At 43.5% G+C, this 20672-nt stretch overlaps 7 protein-coding genes across 7 annotated transcripts; 5 read left to right on the forward strand and 2 right to left on the reverse strand.

Annotated features, from left to right (window-relative positions):
- Nucleotides 1-131: 131 nt before the first annotated feature.
- BGW36DRAFT_422710 (chaperonin 10-like protein) lies at nt 132-1373 on the reverse strand (the record flags this gene model as incomplete). The annotated part of the gene is made up of 4 exons (XM_046219744.1): nt 132-1080; nt 1133-1140; nt 1194-1316; nt 1368-1373. 4 exons carry the CDS (start codon nt 1371-1373, stop codon nt 132-134), a joined length of 1086 nt encoding a protein of 361 aa, XP_046076154.1.
- Nucleotides 1374-2924: 1551 nt separating this feature from the next.
- On the forward strand, nt 2925-3841 carry BGW36DRAFT_354570 (oxidoreductase; the record flags this gene model as incomplete). Its single annotated transcript, XM_046213537.1, has 3 exons — nt 2925-3555; nt 3618-3706; nt 3758-3841. 3 exons carry the CDS (start codon nt 2925-2927, stop codon nt 3839-3841), a joined length of 804 nt encoding a protein of 267 aa, XP_046076155.1.
- Nucleotides 3842-4948: 1107 nt separating this feature from the next.
- BGW36DRAFT_443161 (uncharacterized protein) lies at nt 4949-5755 on the forward strand (the record flags this gene model as incomplete). Its single annotated transcript, XM_046221605.1, has 1 exon — nt 4949-5755. A coding segment is annotated over one exon (807 nt), but the record flags the coding sequence as incomplete, so codon positions are not given.
- Nucleotides 5756-7156: 1401 nt separating this feature from the next.
- On the reverse strand, nt 7157-8743 carry BGW36DRAFT_354572 (uncharacterized protein; the record flags this gene model as incomplete). Its single annotated transcript, XM_046213538.1, has 1 exon — nt 7157-8743. One exon carries the CDS (start codon nt 8741-8743, stop codon nt 7157-7159), a length of 1587 nt encoding a protein of 528 aa, XP_046076157.1.
- A 2292-nt stretch (nt 8744-11035) lies between these two features.
- Nucleotides 11036-12364, forward strand: BGW36DRAFT_333769 (uncharacterized protein). The gene is made up of 2 exons (XM_046212884.1): nt 11036-11179; nt 11244-12364. Exons 1-2 carry the CDS (start codon nt 11108-11110, stop codon nt 12198-12200), a joined length of 1029 nt encoding a protein of 342 aa, XP_046076158.1. The 5' UTR covers nt 11036-11107; the 3' UTR covers nt 12201-12364.
- A 432-nt stretch (nt 12365-12796) lies between these two features.
- Nucleotides 12797-14563, forward strand: BGW36DRAFT_368879 (uncharacterized protein). Its single transcript, XM_046215043.1, has 3 exons — nt 12797-13049; nt 13107-13953; nt 14028-14563. Exons 1-3 carry the CDS (start codon nt 12865-12867, stop codon nt 14340-14342), a joined length of 1347 nt encoding a protein of 448 aa, XP_046076159.1. The 5' UTR covers nt 12797-12864; the 3' UTR covers nt 14343-14563.
- A 1516-nt stretch (nt 14564-16079) lies between these two features.
- Nucleotides 16080-19676, forward strand: BGW36DRAFT_279952 (Pfs, NB-ARC and ankyrin domain protein; the record flags this gene model as incomplete). Its single annotated transcript, XM_046210211.1, has 3 exons — nt 16080-16549; nt 16667-18832; nt 19328-19676. Coding segments are annotated over 3 exons (2985 nt in total), but the record flags the coding sequence as incomplete, so codon positions are not given.
- Nucleotides 19677-20672: the final 996 nt, after the last annotated feature.

A 20672-nucleotide genomic window follows, 5' to 3' on the forward strand; every position in this document is an offset into this window, starting at 1 on the left:
GCTTCCATGTCAGCACGGACGGAAGCCTTTCTCACTGAAGTCCTCTTCGTTGTTATCGATTCTCTTTGATATAGTAAAAATAGTGAAATTAACATAATCTATATTTTCCTTTTTTTACACACATAAAATGTTCAGTAATCAACGCCAGCAATCATAACCTTGAAAACGTCCTGCCGTCTTGCCTTAACTAACTCAAAAGCTTCTTCGGCCTGTTCAAATTTAAATCTGTTCGTGATCAACTTTTTGGCCTGAATGCGTCCGCTGGAGATCAAGTCAATTGCAGCTGGGTAGCACCCTGTCAAGTAACGAATGGATCCCTTAATGATCAACCCTCGAACACAGACGGCTGTGATTGGGAACAAGATATTCTCCTTGCCCATGCCAGCCTGAACGAAAGTCGCACCTCTCCTGGCTGCGAAGATTCCCAATTGAACACATGGCTCCGCACCGGAACACTCCAAAACAACGTCAGGCCCCTCGCCAAGGTTAAATTTCTCCTTCAATAAGTTTGCGACCTTTTCCGCATGCGCAATAGGATCCTCACCAGGCTCCACTCGTGGAGGAGAGAAGGTGTAATCGGCGCCAAATTGCTTAGCAACCTCAAGCCTAGATTCCACCACGTCAACGCCAATGACGGTTTTTGCTCCCCAGGCCTTGGCAACAGCCTGGCTGAGAACTCCAATAGGACCACAACCTAGAACGAGAACAGTCTGGTGGGCACGGAGATCGGCTGTTTTGCCGATTGTGCAGGCTACAGAGACGGGTTCAACCATAGCTGCTTCTTCTAGTGACATAGAGTCAGGCACTTTGTAGCAGAAGTCTGCGGCATTGATATAATATTTGGCAAGTGTACCGTCCCATGGAGGAGTGGCAGCGAAGATCATATCACCACAAAGATGATAGTTTCCTCCACGGCAATAGTCGCACCGCCGGCATGGGACACCAGGTTCAAGGGCAACGCGGTCGCCTGGCTTCAGGTTTTTTACTTTATCGCCTACTTCAACGACGACACCAGAAGATTCATGTCCTAGGACCATGGGGCCGCTAAGAACATAGTCACCAATGCGGCCACGTTGCCAGCTTAATAGAGTCAGTACCAGGATTAAACATACTTTAGTAATAGAACACTTACTAGTGAACCTGTCAAATATGTCAGTCAAATTGTAGGAACAAGTCATAAGGTAACAACTTACATCGCTACCGCAGATACCGGTCTGTGCAACATGTACCATCACATCATGAGGATCTTTAAGCCGCGGCTTTGGTCGATCCTCAATAACAACACTCTTGATATCTTTGAGAACGAAAGATGCGTTCTAAAATAATATTAGTTGGGAATTCGTATAGGATAGAGTCGATATACACACCTCCATTCTGAATTTATTTCAACCGGACAATTCTATCCAAGGTAAATTGGTGTGTTGTTTGACTTTCGATAATTTTGAGAAATTGAAGTAAACTGTCTATATATATACCCCGCATGAAAAAAGCAACGTGATGACAAAATTCTTATCGCTAAGGAGCATCCCACTTGCTCCAGTTATTTTCGGTCAACCTTCTCCAACATGACTGTCTTGTCTCCATGAGAGGATCGGGCAAATTTGGCGATAACCCGCATTTGCACCCTATACATAGATCCACCGACTTCCCCACATTTTGAGCTTTCATCAGTCATGGGGTTACTCACATATGGAGAATTTCCCCTCCTCTTACCAGCCAATCGCATCCAGTCCGCAAAAGTTTCTGTTCCCAGAACATGTCAACCTCATATAATCTCTAAAAGCTTGAATTGATGTATGAAATCATTGGGTAAGATGAGAGACAGCATGCACATAATATGGTTGAGTCAGGGACTACAGAGCTATAGTTGCACGTTTGTTCAATTGCGAAGTTCCTATTCCAAATACTGAAGTTCATCCCGTAAACATGATTAAAAAAATAATATTCAAGGTCACTTTTCTATGTATAATATCTTAAATAACAATGAAAAATTACCAGGCAGTGTATCCTCCATCCAAAACACCGGAATTGGCTGCTTGATCGGCGTCGTCGATGAGCCGTCAATCTGACTTAAATCACCAATAACAGAGAATCAATCAGCCCCTTCACTTCAAAGTATCGTAATCGCGGATATCACATTTGTACGCTTTAGCTTTGACGCCGAACTCCTTTGTGAGCTGTTACGCGTTCTTGATTGCGTCTTCTTCATGGGCAAGGTATGTGATTGCTACGAGTGCGCCCATCTCAGCACATCCGCGAGCTGCCTCAAAACCGATACTACGGGGGTTGGATGCGCCAGTCACAACGACGACTTTGCCCTTTAGGCTGAATAGATCAGCGAGTTTGTCGCCTTTGGGGATTGGAATATGACTTTGGCGGGTATTTTTCAGGAATGTAATAGAAATCAAGATTATTAATGAACGCGCTGCATGGAGATAGAAGATGTACTTAGATGTAACTCGGAATCAGATAACAATGGTCGTTGCCATCGCTATTAATTATGAATTATCGTTTGAAAGTCTGAACAAATTATTGAGTAATGTGAATAAAAAAGATGTTCATTATCGACATCTACGATAAACACAAAACTTTGCCGGGTAAAATATTGTGAGAATCTGCAAGCCGCCAAAATTGCCGTTTTCGGTTAGGTGGTGTATGGTTCGCTTCATTCTCGGATATATTGCCTGTAGTGGTAGTTTTGTCGTGCGAATATCACGAGGACGAAAAAGACGAAAGAAGCGACACGATAAATTCGTGATAGCATTCAATCTGCTCGGTATCGTGACGGCATAGCACATCTTTAATTATTTAACGAAGTCCTAATATCCTCTCGACTTTTTCATCAACAAATTCATCATTATCGTTCATATCCCCTCTCTTAGAATTTTAGAATCCTTTTAATCTTTGAAACCACCACATTCAAAATGCCTCTCTACCAGCCTCCAGACGTGCATGCCCCCGTGCTTTCGCAGTTCTCCCTCAAGGGCAAGATTGCGGCTGTTACTGGTGGCGCGAGAGGCATTGGCCTGGAAGTGGTCCGAGGCCTCGCAGAAGCCGGGGCCGACGTGGCAATCATCTACACCACAAGCGTAAACGCTCCCGAGACAGCTGCCAACGTTGCGGCAGAGACCGGGGTGCGGGTGCAGGCTTATCAGTCCGATGTCACTATCCGATCAGACATTGCTGCCACCATCAATCAGATTACAGAGGAGTTTGGACGCGGTCGTCTTGACATTGTGGTGGCTAATGCAGGTGTCTGCACCAACTCGCCTAACCTCGAGTACACAGAAGAGACCTGGGCTAGAGACAACCGCGTCAACTATGACGGGGTTATGTGGACTGCCCAGGCCGCTGGAAAGATCTTCAAGAAGCAGGGAAAGGGAAATTTTATCATAACCGCTTCGGTCAGCGCCACTTTAGTCAATATCCCCCAGACCCAGGTTGCCTATAATGCCTCCAAGGCGGCAGCCTTACACCTGGCTAAGAGTTTGGCTGTTGAATGGGTCGACTTTGCCCGAATTAATTGCATCTCCCCTGGATTTATGATGACAGAAAGTAAGCATATCTCCTGTAGTACTAACTCTATAAAAAGAAAATGTGGCTAATTATTATAATAGTGCTTACTCAACAACCAAAGGAGCTGTTTGAGAAATGGCTCGCAATGGTTCCCGCACGAAGAATCTGCGATCCAGCAGAGCTTAAGTCCGTAAGTATAAATTCTCGATGTTTGCAACCTTGTCTAATCCTATTTGACCAGGCATACGTCTTCTTAGCAAGTGATGCTTGCAGTTACATGACCGGAGCGAACATTATAATTGACGGCGGTTACACTTTGCCTTAGATTCCCATCATTATTTAGAAATTTGTCCTATTATTGAGATCGATGTCAGATATAAAAGTGATTTATTCATCTAGATTTTAATAAAGAAATTCGTTATCATTGTGTGAAAATAATCAGAGCTTTTGAGAGAGAAAGTGAAAACGGAAGAATCATACGAAGCTCTCCTAATTTCTTTTTAGGAGGCTCCCCGCGATCGCCTAACCCTTATGCGAGTCATTTACCAACTATATTCCCCACAAATGTCAAATCTCCGAGTATATGACTGGTATACACGTGGGCACTATTGTTAGACAGATAGAGGAAACCAGCACAAGATCGGCTCTTAGCCACCACACTGACAAAGTGACCCCCATGGTGGTACAAGTTGAGATCTGTGCTAGTGTTAATTCCTTAATTATGTCTTTAGAGCTCCTAATTGGGAGTACTGGCCTAAAGTATCAATTAGTAATTCCAGGCTGGAAAGGTAGGGCTTGATGGTTATCACGTGATTTGGCAGAATTATCTTGACTGGTATTTGAAGAGAGTCATGTGTATATCCTACCAATGATATACAAGCACTCTACGAGGCGTCAATACATACTCCTCCAAAAGGGTTACATAATTACCTGATTATATATCGAGGCTGCGTTTTTGCTTTATAGGCTCTGTATAGATAAACCTATCAATTTGTTAGCATCTGTCGTTGCCGCGGATCTCTGTTCATCAATAATTTTACATTTATATTATGCATATCAACACACCCTCTTTTGTGGCAAGGATTTAAAAAAACTACGAATACTTTCTGATTGTGCATATGAGAAAGTGTGTGTCTGGGCCGGGTGTCCCGTCTGGGTGGGTTCGCGATTACGTTACACAAAATTAATATACTATCCTGAGAGATTGCAAGGGTATATAAGAATACGTTATAATTAGTGTAGAAAGCCCATTTCAAACCTACTTAATTATTTCAAGGTGAATTTTATACGGCTTTGAATATCTAACTCAGACTACCCAGTCCTCAGCTGAGTCCCCAGGATTTGAAAGAACAATGGAATAAGCTGTTCGCTCGAGGAAATGTCCATGCAGCTAGTATGAAATATACTGCAGCACTACGGTACAACCAACTCCAGGCGGACAGCCCCGAATTATGGATTTTCATTGCATCCCAACAGAGCCGTTGTTCGCTTACAGATCTCACAGTTTGATGGTGCTCTAAGTGATTGCGAAAAAGTCCTCTCTTGCCAGCCTAAAAACAAAAAGGCAATGCATTTCAAGGTTCGAGCTTTGTATCTTCTTCGTCAATACAAGAAGAGTACTTCGGCTTGCCAAGCTTTGCTCGCCGAATTTCCTGACGCCGTTGATACTAAACTTCTCCTTGAAAGCTGCCGTGAAAGGGTCCAGGAGTCCACCAAAGGTGCTTTTGATTTCTGCACCATGCATACTGAGGCTAGCAGAAAAAGGAATTGTCAATTAGACTTCGCTGACTACATTGGTCCGGCGGTGACTCGTCGTGGCAGCGAAGCGGGTAGAGGGAAAGGGATGTTTGCGAAAAGGCACATTAGCCAGGGAGAGCTTTTGCTTTGTGAAAAGGCTTTAATGATGGGACATTTCGAGAAGGATGGATTCCCGATGTCTGTGAGGCTCTCTCAATCGCAAATCGCTGTTGGACCACATGCACTCCTTCCGTCGCGGATAACTCAGTTTCTGTACGAAAATCCATCGAAAGCAGGCCCTTTCTTGAGACTGTTCTCTCCTGAACGGGGCGGAAGATCTTCTCAACTCAGTTACACACCTGAAGGCGATCCAATTATCGATGCTTTTGCTGTTACGAATATTGTCCAACACAACGCATTTCAAGTGGAGCATTCAATCGATTTTGATGAAAAGCTCAAAGTCACAGTAACAGACGAGTTCAACAGCGACTGTGGCCTCTGAATCAACACCTCCCGCATGAATCATTGCTGTGCCGAAAATGTCTCACGTACCTGCATTGGCGATTTTGCTGTCATACGGGCCTTGAGATCAATCAGACAGAGAGAACAACTTTTTTATTCCTATGTTGAAATTGACAAACCATTTCATAAACGGCAACAGGAATACAAAAAGTTGGGCATCAGCTGCCACCGCGAGTTGTGTGCAATCCAGCAACCCATCACCGAAGACGAATCCAAAAACCGAAAAAGGGCGATCAACGCATTCAACGAATTCGAAAGGAATTACCGAGAGAAACTCGAGACTTTCAGTCCTGATATGATGCCTCCACTACGCAAGCACATCCAAGCAATCTCTAAGACCTACTCTGCCCCTCATTTCTGTGTTGAGCTCATGCGACCCTATTCACTTCTATTCAATCTGCAGTATAAAGCCAAGCAGTATAGAGGATGTGTAAGTTGCCTACGTACGATAGTCAAGCTGATTACAGAATGTGATCCGTTAGACGATGGTGAATTCGCACCGAGGTTTTGGTACTCACAGGTGATCTACAATTTCTTCTTCCTTTGTATTGTTCTTGAAAGGCTGCAGGACACCAGAGACTTTCATAAATGCAGAGAGGAAACACAGATTCTTTTGGGGATTGTCTCTAGAATGGGATATGAACATGTCCAGTTAGATGATACACTTTTGGATTTCAAGCATACTCTGCAGACACCTTAACTCTTGATGTGCCTGGTATATTCCTCACTTGTGCAGCATTCAGCAAGCATCTCCATTATTTTCCCGGCCCCAGTACCATCAAAAACAGAATGGCTGAAACTCATGCTCAGCAATATCCCATCACCCAAAACATTAGCCTGGAAACGGAGAACAGGTCGGGGGGGTTGAAAAAAAGGGAAAAATTAAGCGTGTCGCGGGTGCGCGGAAAAACGCGAATACTTTTATAGCGTGACTGTATGTATATACCCAATCCATCAGCCCCTCATAATAAAAATAACAAGGTTCTCATCACCTCTGTCTTAAACCTATTTCAACACTTTCAATCGTTTCGGATCAAGGGCCTACAGGGACCTCCAAGGTATTGGTCAGATCCTTTTCATCGATCACTTGTACAAGCATGAAGTTGCGTTAACGGAGGATATCTCAACGATGTCTATCCACCGCCTTTGACGCCTCGGCATTTGCCACTGTCGATGCTGCGTCTTTTTGCGGCCGGCTCGAATTTCTTGACCTTCCCGGAAAACTTTTAGGATGGGGATTTGATACTTAGAGTGAAACCTAAGTGTCAAGTTGTTTCGTAATCATAAATAAAAGAGTATTACTTTTCATTTTCGACGAAACACTGGCCCGAAATTGAAAAAAGCTCATACAACAAAAATTGTGAAGCATAATAAGACAGGTTTAAATATTTGACCGGTCAAGCTTGCCTTTCAAGCCACCATCATCCAGCAAACTTCCGAACATCGCTGCTTCATATAGGTAATTCACCTGCCACGCATGGTGATTTGCGTGAGCAACTAGCCATGTCATCTCATCCACTAGCCCAAGAGAATAGGCTCTAGCCATAGCAAGTCTCAGCTCCTCTGCATGCTTCTTTTCTTCATCGCTAGACACGACACCTTTGCTAGCATATTCCACAGTCCTAGTCGACAATAACCACCACAAGTCGGCAAGAAGAGTACTACCACCCCACTGATCAAGGTGTAGCTTCACTTGATCACATGGGTCCGCACCGTTGCAAGCGTCTTTCATCGGCCTACTAAAACCTGTAGTGTGGAACGAAGAATCAAACGCCTCACACCAGTCTGCCTCTTGCTGTTCAGACAAATATTTCCGCCGCATTGGATAGCCCAATAACGCACGCCTTAAAAACTCATGTCTGCTGTCTTGGATATGCCATGAGTACAATGCAGTCACCATACGTGCTCCAGGCTCTGACCAACGCTGATTAAACATCTTCGCTCCAGCATGCGAGTATGCGTCATACACACACCTTAAGCTGTCTTCTGTGATAATTCCAGTTTTTGTGATGTCAGCAGTGTTTAAAATGGAGTTAAATAGCTCAGAATTGTAGATATCTGAGCCCACATCAACGATGTCGGTGCCAGGGTTACTGAATGCAAAATCATTCATGACCCCTGCTTTGTCATAGCCGCGTGCTAGTGCCTCACCAGCCATTCCTAAGATGCTGCTGTCACAAAAGTACACCAGATAACCATCGCGTCGGTTTAGTCTTGCGGTCATATTCGTTAGTTGCGCCTTGTATTTTTCTTCCAGCATGACTTTGTTCTTGATATATTGGAGGCCCATGCCTGCCACATCTCTACGTTCTTTGCCCCCCAAAGTTCCCCTAGCGTGAGGGTCTTCAAGAGCTTCTCTCACAAGCATTTCGAATTCGGGAAAGATTTTATGGTACCCATGCTCGTAAAAAAATCCAACGTCAACTGCGTAGTTCGAATACAGCGTCTCAGCGTCATAGGCTCCAATAAAAAAATTAGCAAACCCTGAGCCATACAGAGCGCCGTTGGTGAGAAGCGGTTCAGCCCAGTCTTGTGCACCCAATAATTCAATGGCTTCTTGAGATGTACGAAGGAGTCCATCTCCCTTATGCGGTAGTATGCGGCCGAGTTTGAGTTGATCATCACGCCATTGCTGCAATTCGTCGGAAAGGCGCAATGGCACCACTGTTATTTTTGAGTTGACAGTAGAGTTGTCGAGACTATCAAATACCAAATTGAGGACTTCCTGACCGCGCTCTAATATAGTCTGTATGCTCCGAGTTGTGCCATTCCCGATAATTTCACGTGCTTCCCTGTATCCAGTTTCTAAAGAGAAAGTGGGAGATTTCTTTTCAGCCCTTTGACCCCAGAAATAAGGCGAAAGACGATTTTTCCGAAATTCAGCCGGGGAAATGCGTTTGAGAAGGCCTCTTGGTTTCAAGCTTTCGGAGTGATAGACAGCCTCATCTTGTGGAATGATAATAGACATAATGTGATATATGTATTTATTATGTAAATAAACAATGCACAGTTATACTAAAGTAGCTTCTTGAGTGAAAGTTGTGCTGGTTATGATGAGAGAGGAGTCAAAAAATCTGAAATCATTACTCCCTTTATATAATGGTATGAATAGTTAGGAAAGAGGATGGAGATACCACATAAATTATAGGTTCGAACTAAAGCCATGCATGCCTACCTGAAATCTCTAATAGCGAAATATAGAGAAAAGGAGGTCTGCGGATCACACTTTCCTGCTAACGGCCAAAGCGCATGCAGAAATTGTTTAAAATATGTCCCGGGTCATAGTGTGCCCCGGCAGTCGGCAAATAGGCTCTGATACCAACCAATAAGCTGATCTAAATTCAGGAATGGCGTCCATCCTATGCTGTTTTATCCCAGACAGCAACCCCGGAGTTCTCACGAGGGCTGGGGCGGTAGTGGTGGTATGAGCGGCGCGAGCAACCCGCAGCAAGTTGAAGAGTGGCGAAAATGGGACGACACTGGCCTAGAATATTTTGAATGAAGTGGTGTAACCGGGACTACATGGGTTAGGTGATGTGGATTCAGTTTGTTGGTGCATACCATAGAAGGCATGTGGTATCCTCTTTTGTTCAGTGCTGCAGTGATGTAGTTAGTATATATGACCATGGTGTGCAGAGAAATTCCTGACCTCAGTCCTATTTGTCTCTAAGACGATTTCTACGGGCAGTAAAAAATGGATAAATGTAGCTGAGGATATTTGGATCTAGTTGGTATAAGGAAATGGCTGAGGTCCTTGAAAATAGTCATTTACCCTAGCAATAGTGCTGGCCAGGAAATGAACAATCATTCTCTGGAGACATGGTTACTTTGTTGACTGTTGGATCTGGCAATATAGCGACCTTAATATTGTCTAGCCTGGAGCACGACGATGTCAGTGTTCGTTAATACAAGATGCAGAATAATGATGAGATTCATTTAAGTTGAGCACATATGTGTAGATTCATACAGTATATCACCATTGTAGAAACTTACGTCCCTCGGTAGCACTTTAAAAGTCGGTTAGCAACCTAGGAGTATCATACTAACCTTGCTACCTAGAAGCTCCCATCAAAAAGCATTCCAATAGTAGCTACAGTAATTGCATATGCAGCCGCGATCCCTGAGCATGTTCAGCTCGGAATAGGTACCCTAAAGCCGCTCTACTATATCATTTTTGATAATGATAGTCATCCTAATCTATTGAGCAAGCATAAACCGATAAATCATTCCAGATAGATTAATTTTCTAAGTATGACCTTAATAATAAATAGTAGTAATATCATTAGTATCATTTATCTAAACCCTCAAGTTAGAATACTCTTCAAGACTAAAGGATAAGCAAAGGTGGTTCTGAGCAAATTTTATTATATTGATGCTTTTTTGTAATTTTTAACATCTACTCAGTGAACAATCATTATGAGTATTAAGTAGAATAGTGGGTGTTCATTATTATTTGTAATACACTTATTACAGTGAGTGCTTATATAGGTAGTATAAGTCAGTGAAGAATGTTTGATTAACCTTGTGATATATTTTAAAAACGAGAAGCATTGACAAGCCAACAGAGACAGCTACGCAGTATGTTCATGTACATCCTGTGTATATATATGTTTAATTATATGGCTTTTTATTATGTGAAACACCAATGAATTTGAGCTTCGTTACCGCTGGAATTGACTGTTTTATCTTTCATCCCCCCAACATCACTAGCCCGCCATCTACGAACTAGTGATATATCAACAAAATTTTTTCCATATAAAACATATAGTGCAGTATAATATGACTTAATTGAAGCGATGAATTGCCCTGCCACATGGCGGACGGTAGGCAAAGTCCGGAAGTTTATCCCCGTTATATCCGAACCCTATCCACTGTCGACCACGACCTGTGGAGGTAAATGACTCTGTGAGGACCGGCTTTGACTTGAATTCCGACCGATATCAATTCGGCATATTCTAAAATAATATTTTCCCGTTTATCTATCCAATGGTAGAGTTTCTACGGTGCACCCAGGATAACCTGGCCTGGACATTGTTTCCCCACAAAATGCGATTAACCTGAACATGTACTATGAAGTTACAAGTTGCCTTCATCTGCACCTTATAATATTACCGGTTCCCAAACGGACTTCGGCAACTTTCTGACCGTTGATGATGTCCACGAGAATAGGCATCTTGCGGGTCTAAGATGTTCAGTGCTGTAGATACTAGAAATCATGGAATATAAAGAGCGGAAACGCTCACACCCAAACCGACGGACTTTTCATTTAGATCATAATCTGATGCAAAAAGAAAGAACAAGTTAATGCAAACCCTCAACTATAATATTGAAAATGGCAACCTCCTACGCGAAAGATCAACCCGCTGGATTCAAAAACCGCATCGAGAATGTGGCAATAGTTGGTGTATGTGCGATCCATCACTTATGAAAGCCTGACTTACCAAAACATCATACTGAAATATCTGCAGGCAGGTGGGCAATGCGGAAAGTTCATTGTCGACGCTCTTCTTAAAAAGGGGCACTTTAGGGTCACAGCCCTAACACGCCATGACAGCCTCAATGTCATCGCCGAAGGCGTTGAGGTTAAAAAAGTCGATTACAACGAGCCTAGCACGCTTGTCGAAGCCCTAAAAGGCCAGGATGTACTAATTGTTACCTTGGCAGTAACAGCCACCGATGAAGCAGAGAAGCTCAATGTGGCTGCGGCTGAAGCTGGTGTTCCCTGGGTTCTGCCCAATGAATTTGGTGGTAACGCAGCCAACGAATCAGCCGATCAAGACACCATGATCGGACTTGCTAAGAAAAAGATTCGAGATCAAATAGAGCAGCTTGGAAAGAGCTCGTGGATTGGCATTGCATGCGGGTTCTGGTATGAATACAGTCTTTCTTGCGGGCTCTGGTCATACGGATTTGATATCAATAACCGCGAGGTTACCTTCTACGATGATGGAACTCAACGGATGGATACAAGCACATGGAATAAAACTGCTCTTGGTGTTGCTAGTCTTTTGTCCCTCAAAGTAATTCCAGAGGATGCGAACGATAAGGCGACCCATCTTGCTCAATTCAAGAACAAAATGGTAGGCATCTCCTCGTTCCAAGTGAACCAGCAAGAAATGTTCGAGTCCCTGCTACGTGTGACTGGAACGACTCGAGACGAATGGAAAATCAGCAGTGAGCCTGTTAAAGAGCGCTTTGCTAGAGGAAAGCAAATGTTGCAAACTGGAGATCGCAACGGCTTCGGCATCTTGTTGTACGCCCGCATGTTCTACCCGGATGCCCCAGCAATTCAGTTGACTAACAACAACGCTGACCTGGGATTGGAACAAGAGGATCTTGATGAACGCACTGCTGAGGCTGTCAAGATGGCAAAGGAGAACTATTTTGAAAAGGTCGTGATTCCCCGGACAGGACGCAGGTCTTAAGGGTGCGCCGAAGAATTAGACAGTCTACCGAGAAGAGAACACACATAGGTAGAAAAATCCAACTTTTGGTTTCAACCAAAATCAGGACTCTAAACTACGATTATAAACGACTTCGGCCATATTTCCCTTCTCTGGAGACTAAAATCGAAGGAGATACTTAATCGGAGATGTAGGTCCGATGTCTGTGCACTGGGACGGAAGACCCGGATTCAAATACCGGGCTAGAATGAATGCATACAACATCCTAGTCAGAGAATCTGCTATATTTGTATTATCTTGAGTCCCACGAGAATGGTCAATCTCCCAATCGAAGCTCCAGCCATTGAAAGTAACGATTTATCCCACTTTCTATCGATAGTGAGATTTGGCAATCCCCATGGGCAGGGTTTCATGGGAATCGCCAGGGCCAACAATGTCGAATCAGATGGTACTCTACAGCCAGGTTTCGCCAATAAGATTTCAAGACATATTAACTGATAGAGTATAGATGAGACATGCATGTGGGCAACATGCCACATACCGAGATAGGATTAGCGCCAACAATTATACTACGTACGTAACAGTAAGCCCAGTGCTCAATCCTGATCAAACCCAACCCGCATCTTACGATGCTTCTTACATCTTATTGACCTGAAAGTACACAACATAAATATCCCAAAGCAAAATGGAAATCCACGTCGTATCTAAACAAGACAATTCACAGCACAGAGTGATCCCATTCTCGTCGCTCGGCGTCTCTGCGCTGAACCAATTGACAAATTCCCCAACTCATGTCCGTGTTCGTCCAGCTGTGATCAGCCTTAGTTCAAATAACCTTAGTTATGCACGTGGCGGTACCCTTCTTCATTGGTATGGTCGTCACCGATGCGTCTTGCGGAATTTGCCATGTCGGCTAACGTGATGTAGGTGGGATGCATATCCAGTCCCGAACACTGAATCTATCAAGTCGGCGGGCTGGGGGATTGTTCCTGCCTGGGGTTTTGCAGTCGTAACTGAATCCACTACACCGGGAATCAGCCCAGGCGCGGTTCTATGGGGTTTCTGGCCTACGGCAGACGTACCAATAGATCTGAAACTCGAACCTAGTCAACCCGACGGCCACTGGAGTGAAGTCAGCGAGCACCGAAAACTGTTAATGACTATATACAACCAATATGTTGTCAATCCGCTAATAAACTTTCCCGTAAAAAATCCCGCCAATATGACTGATTTAGGCTGGGAAGCCCTATTTCGTCCAATTTGGCAGACAGGATACCTTCTTAGTGAATATGTTTTCTCAACACGAACAGTCACGAATAAATTGCATGGTCAAATTAATCCTATTCATCCGCTAGGGATCGATCTGCCTTGGACTCAGGAAGACGCAGATTTATCGCAAGCTTTTCTAATCAGTTTATCTGCCTCGGGAAAGACCGCGCGCTCATTCGCTTATCATGTCTTTAAGAGACCTGAGGGATCCGGCCCAGTCAAGTTTTTACAAGTCACTCAGACCCCGAGTCTAATTGATAGCATTGGCAATAAGTTAGGGTCAGCGGTACCGTCGGATACCATTGCGTATGATAATTTGCCAAAGACATTGGATGGTGCAAATACGCTACCGGGTTGGTTGCCTCAGGATACGCCAAAGAAGGTCATTATTATGGATTTTGGAGGCAGGGATTCTTCTCTACAGCATTTGCTAGAGGTTCTAGGGAAATACTATCCAGATGCGGGCCCGAAAATTGTAATTTTACAAATTGGTAGTCAACAAAAGGCAAGTAACCAAATTCTTTTTATCTCTCTATTGCTCTTGAATATATTTAATATCTGTGTTGACATCGTATCTAGATTTACACAAGTGAAGAACTGCAAACAACTCGCGAAGACATGACTCGACTAGGCAAAATTCAGGTCAACACATCCGGCATTCGGGATGCGGCTATCCGTGCGGTTGGAGCGGAAACATACTATCAGAAAGTAGATCCTGTCTGGGATGACTGGTTGAAAGTCAGTCATTCAATAATGCCTGATCTGCAAATCGTTTGGGGCGATGGGGTCTCTGGAGAAAAAGGGGTTGAATATGGATGGAAGAGGATCTGTGGAGGAGAGGTTGGTGCGCAGGAAGGGTTGGTATATCGGTTGGGAATTGCAAGTGATAAATAACTGCGTTCTCTAGTCTAATGGGACTAGATATATCGAACCATTCTCTCTACCTTCATCGACTACTATTTGGCGTTGACAGAACAGCTACGAATGACAGACACCCAATCCATATCAGTTATTCAAAAGCCTAAACTTCAAATTACATACAGAACAGTGTCAATAGCGTACGAGTCATAGTCTAGTTGAGCCAGTGGAATTGCCATTATATATTCTAGTTCAAACATTTATAGTATACGACCGCATGTAAATCTCAGCAGCCACCAGTTTTGATGTATTGGGATATCCGAACTCCAGACTGGATATCGACCACTAATTATAACTACTAATTACACAACTCGGGTATCCCATGGCCACTATGGGACAAGCAGCATTATTCAGGATGACTAATTCTAACTCGCGATGATATTAATCAATCAGAAAGTTCATTAAAGTTTGAATCAGCATTCTGTTGGGCCCAAATAATATATGAAAATCCTCCATATCGTATCTTGTTTGCCTAATGGTCAATTTCCCATCATTATTCGAGGCCTCTCCAATAGCTTGCTCTCCTCACCTAAGTCGGCAGCATTCATGGAGCTGACTTAAAGCTGACTCCAAGCTGACTCCATATTTTCCAATACCAACATCATCAACAGGCTGTACGATATCAACGATCTTTCTCTCGGTGCATGCCGGTATTATTTTCCAAATTTCCTTGGTTTCCCACTTGGTTTACAGATCCTTGGGCAGCATGTCTTTGTTGTTTCCTCGTTATAACGATCTAATCTTTCTCGACATAATACCTCTCATTCTCAGGTTGGGGGTAACGAATGCAAGGAGCTTTCACATATTGTTAAGGTCTGTAACGATATCAGTTGGATTGATATCGAATTCAGGGTGTGAGATATACAACGCTCGCAATAGAAGCTCAGGTGAACTATCAGGATGGCGAGCTGCATCCTATACAATGTAGATCAGGCCAGTCTTTCTCAAGCTGAACTGAATTCTCTGGGGGAGACCAAAGATTTGAACAGCCAGGGCTAAACACTTCAGCTGCCTGTGCTTTGGCGAATGAGATTTATAATTTGCGTGAAGCCTCAACAAAGTATCTGAATAAAAGACCTTATAATTTTTTGTTGCTTAAAAACATCAGACGAACGAGATGTGGCTGTTTGTTGTTGTTGGGGTTGGGGTTAGTCGATAACTGCGAAAGACGAACTATAATCCAGTACCCAATTTACTCGGGCAATCGACCCGTGTATCAATGGTAAACTGTAGATTTGCGCGCTAATCGATCATACTTTACAAAAAGAATACAGACATCAGTTTCGGGTATCAACGTCAGCAGCCTAGGCTTGAGAAGTCGAGATCACGGGAAGCGCAAACTAGCAAGCCTCACACGATCTCATTGGTGTTTTCTAGGCGCTTCAGCCTTGCGACCATCACTACTCATCTTGTTGTCTCTTTTTGGGTATTACTATTTCAATTCATGTCGATTGCTTCGATCGCAGTTATCGAACTAGCTGCTAGGTTGATGCGGCAAATGCGTCTCAGTATCTTGCGCCGTTTTCTCGAAGAAGAAACGCTCATCTCAATGACTGGAAGATGTCCGCAATGAACTGGCAGACAGAACACCCCACCATGCACGATAAACGTAAAAGAAAACGTGAAAATACCCTACCTTCTCCTGTAAATGAAAGTTGTCAAGTTGGAAACAAACTGACTTACGATGATTATACCGTCGGAATTGTCTGCGCAATGAGCTTTGAACTGAGCGCCGTACGGTACATGCTGAGTCTTGAGCATCCTCGCTTGCCGACAAAACAAGGAGATTCTAACCTCTATGTCCTCGGTGAACTTAGCGGTCACAATGCGGTGATAGCTTGCCTTCCAGGTAGCTCAGGCAAAGGCGCCGCGGCAATTGTTGCCACTGATATGGAACGCACATTCCCGTCCGTCAAGCACCGTTTACTCGTCGGAATTGGAGGAGGCGTGCCTAGTTATAATCATGATATCCGCCTAGGGGATGTTGTTGTGAGCATGCCCAACGACACCTATGGCGGGGTGATTCAATATGACTTGGGAAAGGATACAGATGCTGGCTTTCGACTTAAAGGGTCTCTTCCATCACCTCATGTTCGTTTACGGAGTGCTGTTGAGATGATGCGTTCAGATCACATGACAAAATCAAACAAAATCTTGGATTTCATATCAGATATGTTACTACAGTACTCGCAACTATCCATTTACAGACGGCCACAGCTCGAGTCGGACACCCTCTTTGAATCTCACTATTCGCATCCAGCGAACCAAATTGCCTGTGAAAAGTGTGACATATCGCGCAGTATCGATCGGCCACCACGTCAATCTGACTCGCCTATAATTCATTACGGCTTGGTTGCATCCGGGGATCGCGTCATGAAAAGTGCCCGAAAACGAGACACGATTAGCCAAGAGTTTCAAGGAAATATACTCTGTTTTGAAATGGAGGCAGCTGGGCTTGGTGCTAACGTCCCTTACATGGTGATTCGTGGCATATCCGATTATTCAGACTCTCATAAATGCGATCAATGGCAGCACTACGCGGCAGCTACGGCAGCAGCTTCAGCTAAAGAGATACTTTCATACCTAGACCCTCAAGAAAATGCCGCTGATACCAAGACCAAAATTCTAAGCCCACCAGGGGTTGATGAGTCTAATTCTGAAAAGAAGAAGCAAAGTGAATCTTTGATGGAATCTTTGAAATTTGATCAGATCGATGGTCACCAAAACAATATCAAGAACGCAAACTCAAAGACATGCCAATGGCTTCTGGAGACTTCTGAATACCTCGAATGGCTTAATGATTCAGGCCTAGACAAACATCATGGTTTTTTATGGGTCAAGGGAAAACCTGGTACTGGAAAGTCAACACTCATGAAGTTTATTCTTGCAAATGGAAACAGACAATGGCAAGATAAAACAATAGCCTCCTTCTTCTTTAATGCGCGTGGACAAGATTTGGAAAAATCTACGATAGGGATGTATCGATCATTGTTATATCAACTTCTACAAAAACACCCACACCTTCAGTCCCTCAACGAGGCTAATAAAATATGGACATCAAATGGAGGAATTTACCCCAAATGGAGCGTTGAACCGCTGAAGGAACTCTTCATACAGGCAATACAGATGCTGGATGAAGTTTCACTGGTTTTTTTCATTGACGCATTGGATGAATGTTATGAGCCGGAAATTCGAGATATGATGTCTTTTTTTGAGGAGGTTAGCGATGTTTCTTCTTCGCTTCAGATTCAATTTCGGGCCTGTTTTTCAAGCAGGCACTATCCACATATAACCATTAGAAATGGGTTGAATATAGTGCTTGAAAATCAGCAAGGTCACGATAACGACATCAATGAATACATCATCCGTGAACTTCGAGTTGGCGGCAGCCGTTTATCTCAACTAATTAAAGAAGAGCTCCAGCAGAAGTCATCTGGGATTTTTCTGTGGGTTGTTCTTGTCGTCAAAATATTGAATAAGGAGTATGACGATGGCAACGTGGAAGACTTGCAGGAAAGACTTCGTGAAATCCCTGCTGATTTACATGATCTCTTTACTAATATTATTTGTCGAAGCGAGGTTAATGAAAAGAGACTTGCAACGTGTTTGCAATGGGTTCTCTTTGCGAAGCGGCCACTAGCGCCAGAAGAACTATACTTTGCCATTCTCTCTGGGATTAAGCCTGACAGCATCAAACCATGGGATGAGGAGTTAGTTTCAGAGCAAACTATCAACCGATTTATCCTTAGTTCATCAAAAGGCCTGGTTGGAATTAAAACCAGCAATTATCAACTTGGTCCTCCCTTATTCAGCGTCCCCAAAGTCCAATTTATTCACGAATCAGTAAGAGAGTTTCTTCTCAACGAGAGCTACTTAAACTCAATTTGGTCTACTCTTGAACCTGGCTCACGGGGTCAATACCACGATAACCTCAAAGAATGCTGCATAAGCTACATCAATCAAATACTCAGCTACTGGAATTCAGAGATATCGCGGCCACAAATAAAATCTCTCACGACTAGAATATTCCCTTTTCTTGGTTACTGCTTGCAGAACATCTTTTATCATGCGAATGAGGCGGAGAAGGCGGGGGTTTCTCAAAAGTATTTCCTTAATACGTTTGACCACACTAAGTTGATCCGGTTGCGTAACGAACTTCGAAGCAAACCTTTGACGTCCAACGCCAGTCTTTTATATTTGCTAGCAGAGTCTAACGCACCATATCTCATAAATATTCATCCGTCACGTTTAGACTATCTTAAAATAGAAGACGAAAAATTCGGAACACCCCTTTTTGTGGCCCTTGCGAATGGAAATGAAGATTCTGTTAAGGCATTTTTGCAGCTTGATATTGAAAATAGCAACTCCTCTGTAGCCATGTTGTTATCAGAGATTTGCAAAACGTACCGAAAAGGAATATATCAAAGCAGCTCCACTTTTTCAAACGGTGGAAATATACTCTCGCGGTTGGAAGATTCTCAATATCTGATTCCCCGTACAATACTTCTCCTCACTGGCAAGATTGCTACGGAAAACAATTCACCGTACCAACTGACGCTTTTTCAGGCCATTTCAAGTGGCAATATCAACATAGTTAAGTTACTTATTGAGTCTGGCAAAGTTGACGTGAATGCGGGCGATGAATATGGGACGTCCCCTCTTGCACACGCTGCCCAGAGCGGCAAGGAGTCAATTGTGCAGCTTTTATTGGAGAAACACGAAGTTGATTTGAACTCAAAAGATGCCAATGGGCAGTCTCCACTCTCATTGGCTTCTTCATTCGGTCATGCGTCCATTGTCAAAATGCTTCTCGCGACGGGCAGGGTTGAGATAAACTCGTGGGATCGAAATATGCAGTCTCCTCTCTCATGGGCAGCATATCAAGGTGAAGATACAATTGTTAAAATTCTTTTAGAGTCGAATGGACTTGACTTCAATCTTCAAGACGTTTCCGGGATGAGTCCACTCTCATTAGCCGCCATAGGGGGTCGAAAGTCTGTTGTTGAACTCCTTATAGAGACAAAAAAGGTTGATTTGGATATGAAGGACCATTATGGACGGACTCCTCTTTCTTTGGCCGCCTGCAGCGGTGCTAGAAGTATTGTTGAGCTCCTTTTAGGGACGAACGAAGTTGATGTGAACACAAAGGATCATGATGGACGAACTCTTCTTTCGTTAGCTGCTTCTAGAGGCTCTGCGAGTGTTGTTGAATTCCTCATAGCGACAAACCTATTCGATTTGGATATCAAGGATAATTATGGACTCACGCCCCTCTCCCTTGCATGCATCCAATCCAATGACGAATACTTTATAAGAACTCAAAGAGGTTATTACTCAGTCGTCAAAAAACTTTTGGCAACGAAGAAAGTTGATGTTAATTCTAAAGACAGACTTGGCCAGACACCCCTCTTCAAGTCAGTTCTATCTGGTAGGCACGCCATCACCGGCTTGCTTCTCGAACAGGAAAATGTCGATTTAAAACTAGAGGATAAAAATGGTCACACTGCACTCATGGCTGCAGCTTCAAAAGGCTATAAACAAGTCTCTGACATGCTCATCGAAGAGAGTCACAACAGGTTCCAGGCACAGTCTACACTTTACAAAAGCTCATTTGGCGGTCCCGACAATCTGTCTATAAGAGATGTTTCTCTTGTCTGACGAAAATTGGGTAGTGCAAAACCCGGCACTACTCAATGCATCTTGATATGTTCCTCGGAACAATAAATTCATTGATATTTTGGAATATCCCTCAATTTCGATGAAATAAATTCGGCGTTTTATCTTCTGGTGGTAAAACAGGTCGGACCTCAAACCCCTCGACGTGAGTAATACTTTTGATAAATTCAAACGACCCGTTGCTGATTTCTTTTGTTCAGCTATATAAGACCCTGCTACAGTATACTCACCTTCAATCAACTTAAGTCTGACAGTGTTTTGGTTTCAATAAAGACGTCTTCGTACGTCCAATGCCCGGGAAACTGCAATATAAGCCATATCTGAAGAGATCCTACTGCCGACTCCAAAAAGATTTGTGTCCTCGAGCCGATCGAGTTTCCGCGGGCAACCAGGCTAATCCAACTTTATCGGGTAGGGAGTCAATCCATATTTGATTACACAACTTTAGAGAGAGGGTATAGAAGAGGGTATATACTGAGGGATGAGTTTATGTCATGTTATTTGATGTTGAGTTGAGATAATCGGCGTCCTTAGGGCTGGCTCAGCCGCTGTATGATAATTTTCCAGTGTTCGAACAGAGTCGATTGCTTTGTTTCAATGATCGATCTCTTCACAGAGATGAATCTTTCT

This window comes from Talaromyces proteolyticus (genome assembly GCF_021365285.1).
Source record: "Talaromyces proteolyticus strain PMI_201 chromosome Unknown BGW36scaffold_2, whole genome shotgun sequence".
NCBI classification, from domain to species: domain Eukaryota; kingdom Fungi; phylum Ascomycota; class Eurotiomycetes; order Eurotiales; family Trichocomaceae; genus Talaromyces; species Talaromyces proteolyticus.

Bases quoted from the DNA above. Each gene is read 5' to 3' on its own strand.
- BGW36DRAFT_333769 (XM_046212884.1), top strand. From the start codon at position 11,108: ATGGCAACCTCCTACGCGAAAGATCAACCCGCTGGATTCAAAAACCGC. The intron at 11,180-11,243 runs GTATGTGCGATC...AAATATCTGCAG, and splicing joins AGAATGTGGCAATAGTTGGT to GCAGGTGGGCAATGCGGAAA.
- BGW36DRAFT_368879 (XM_046215043.1), top strand. From the start codon at position 12,865: ATGGAAATCCACGTCGTATCTAAACAAGACAATTCACAGCACAGAGTG. The intron at 13,050-13,106 runs GTATGGTCGTCA...AACGTGATGTAG, and splicing joins GGCGGTACCCTTCTTCATTG to GTGGGATGCATATCCAGTCC. The intron at 13,954-14,027 runs GCAAGTAACCAA...CATCGTATCTAG, and splicing joins AAATTGGTAGTCAACAAAAG to ATTTACACAAGTGAAGAACT.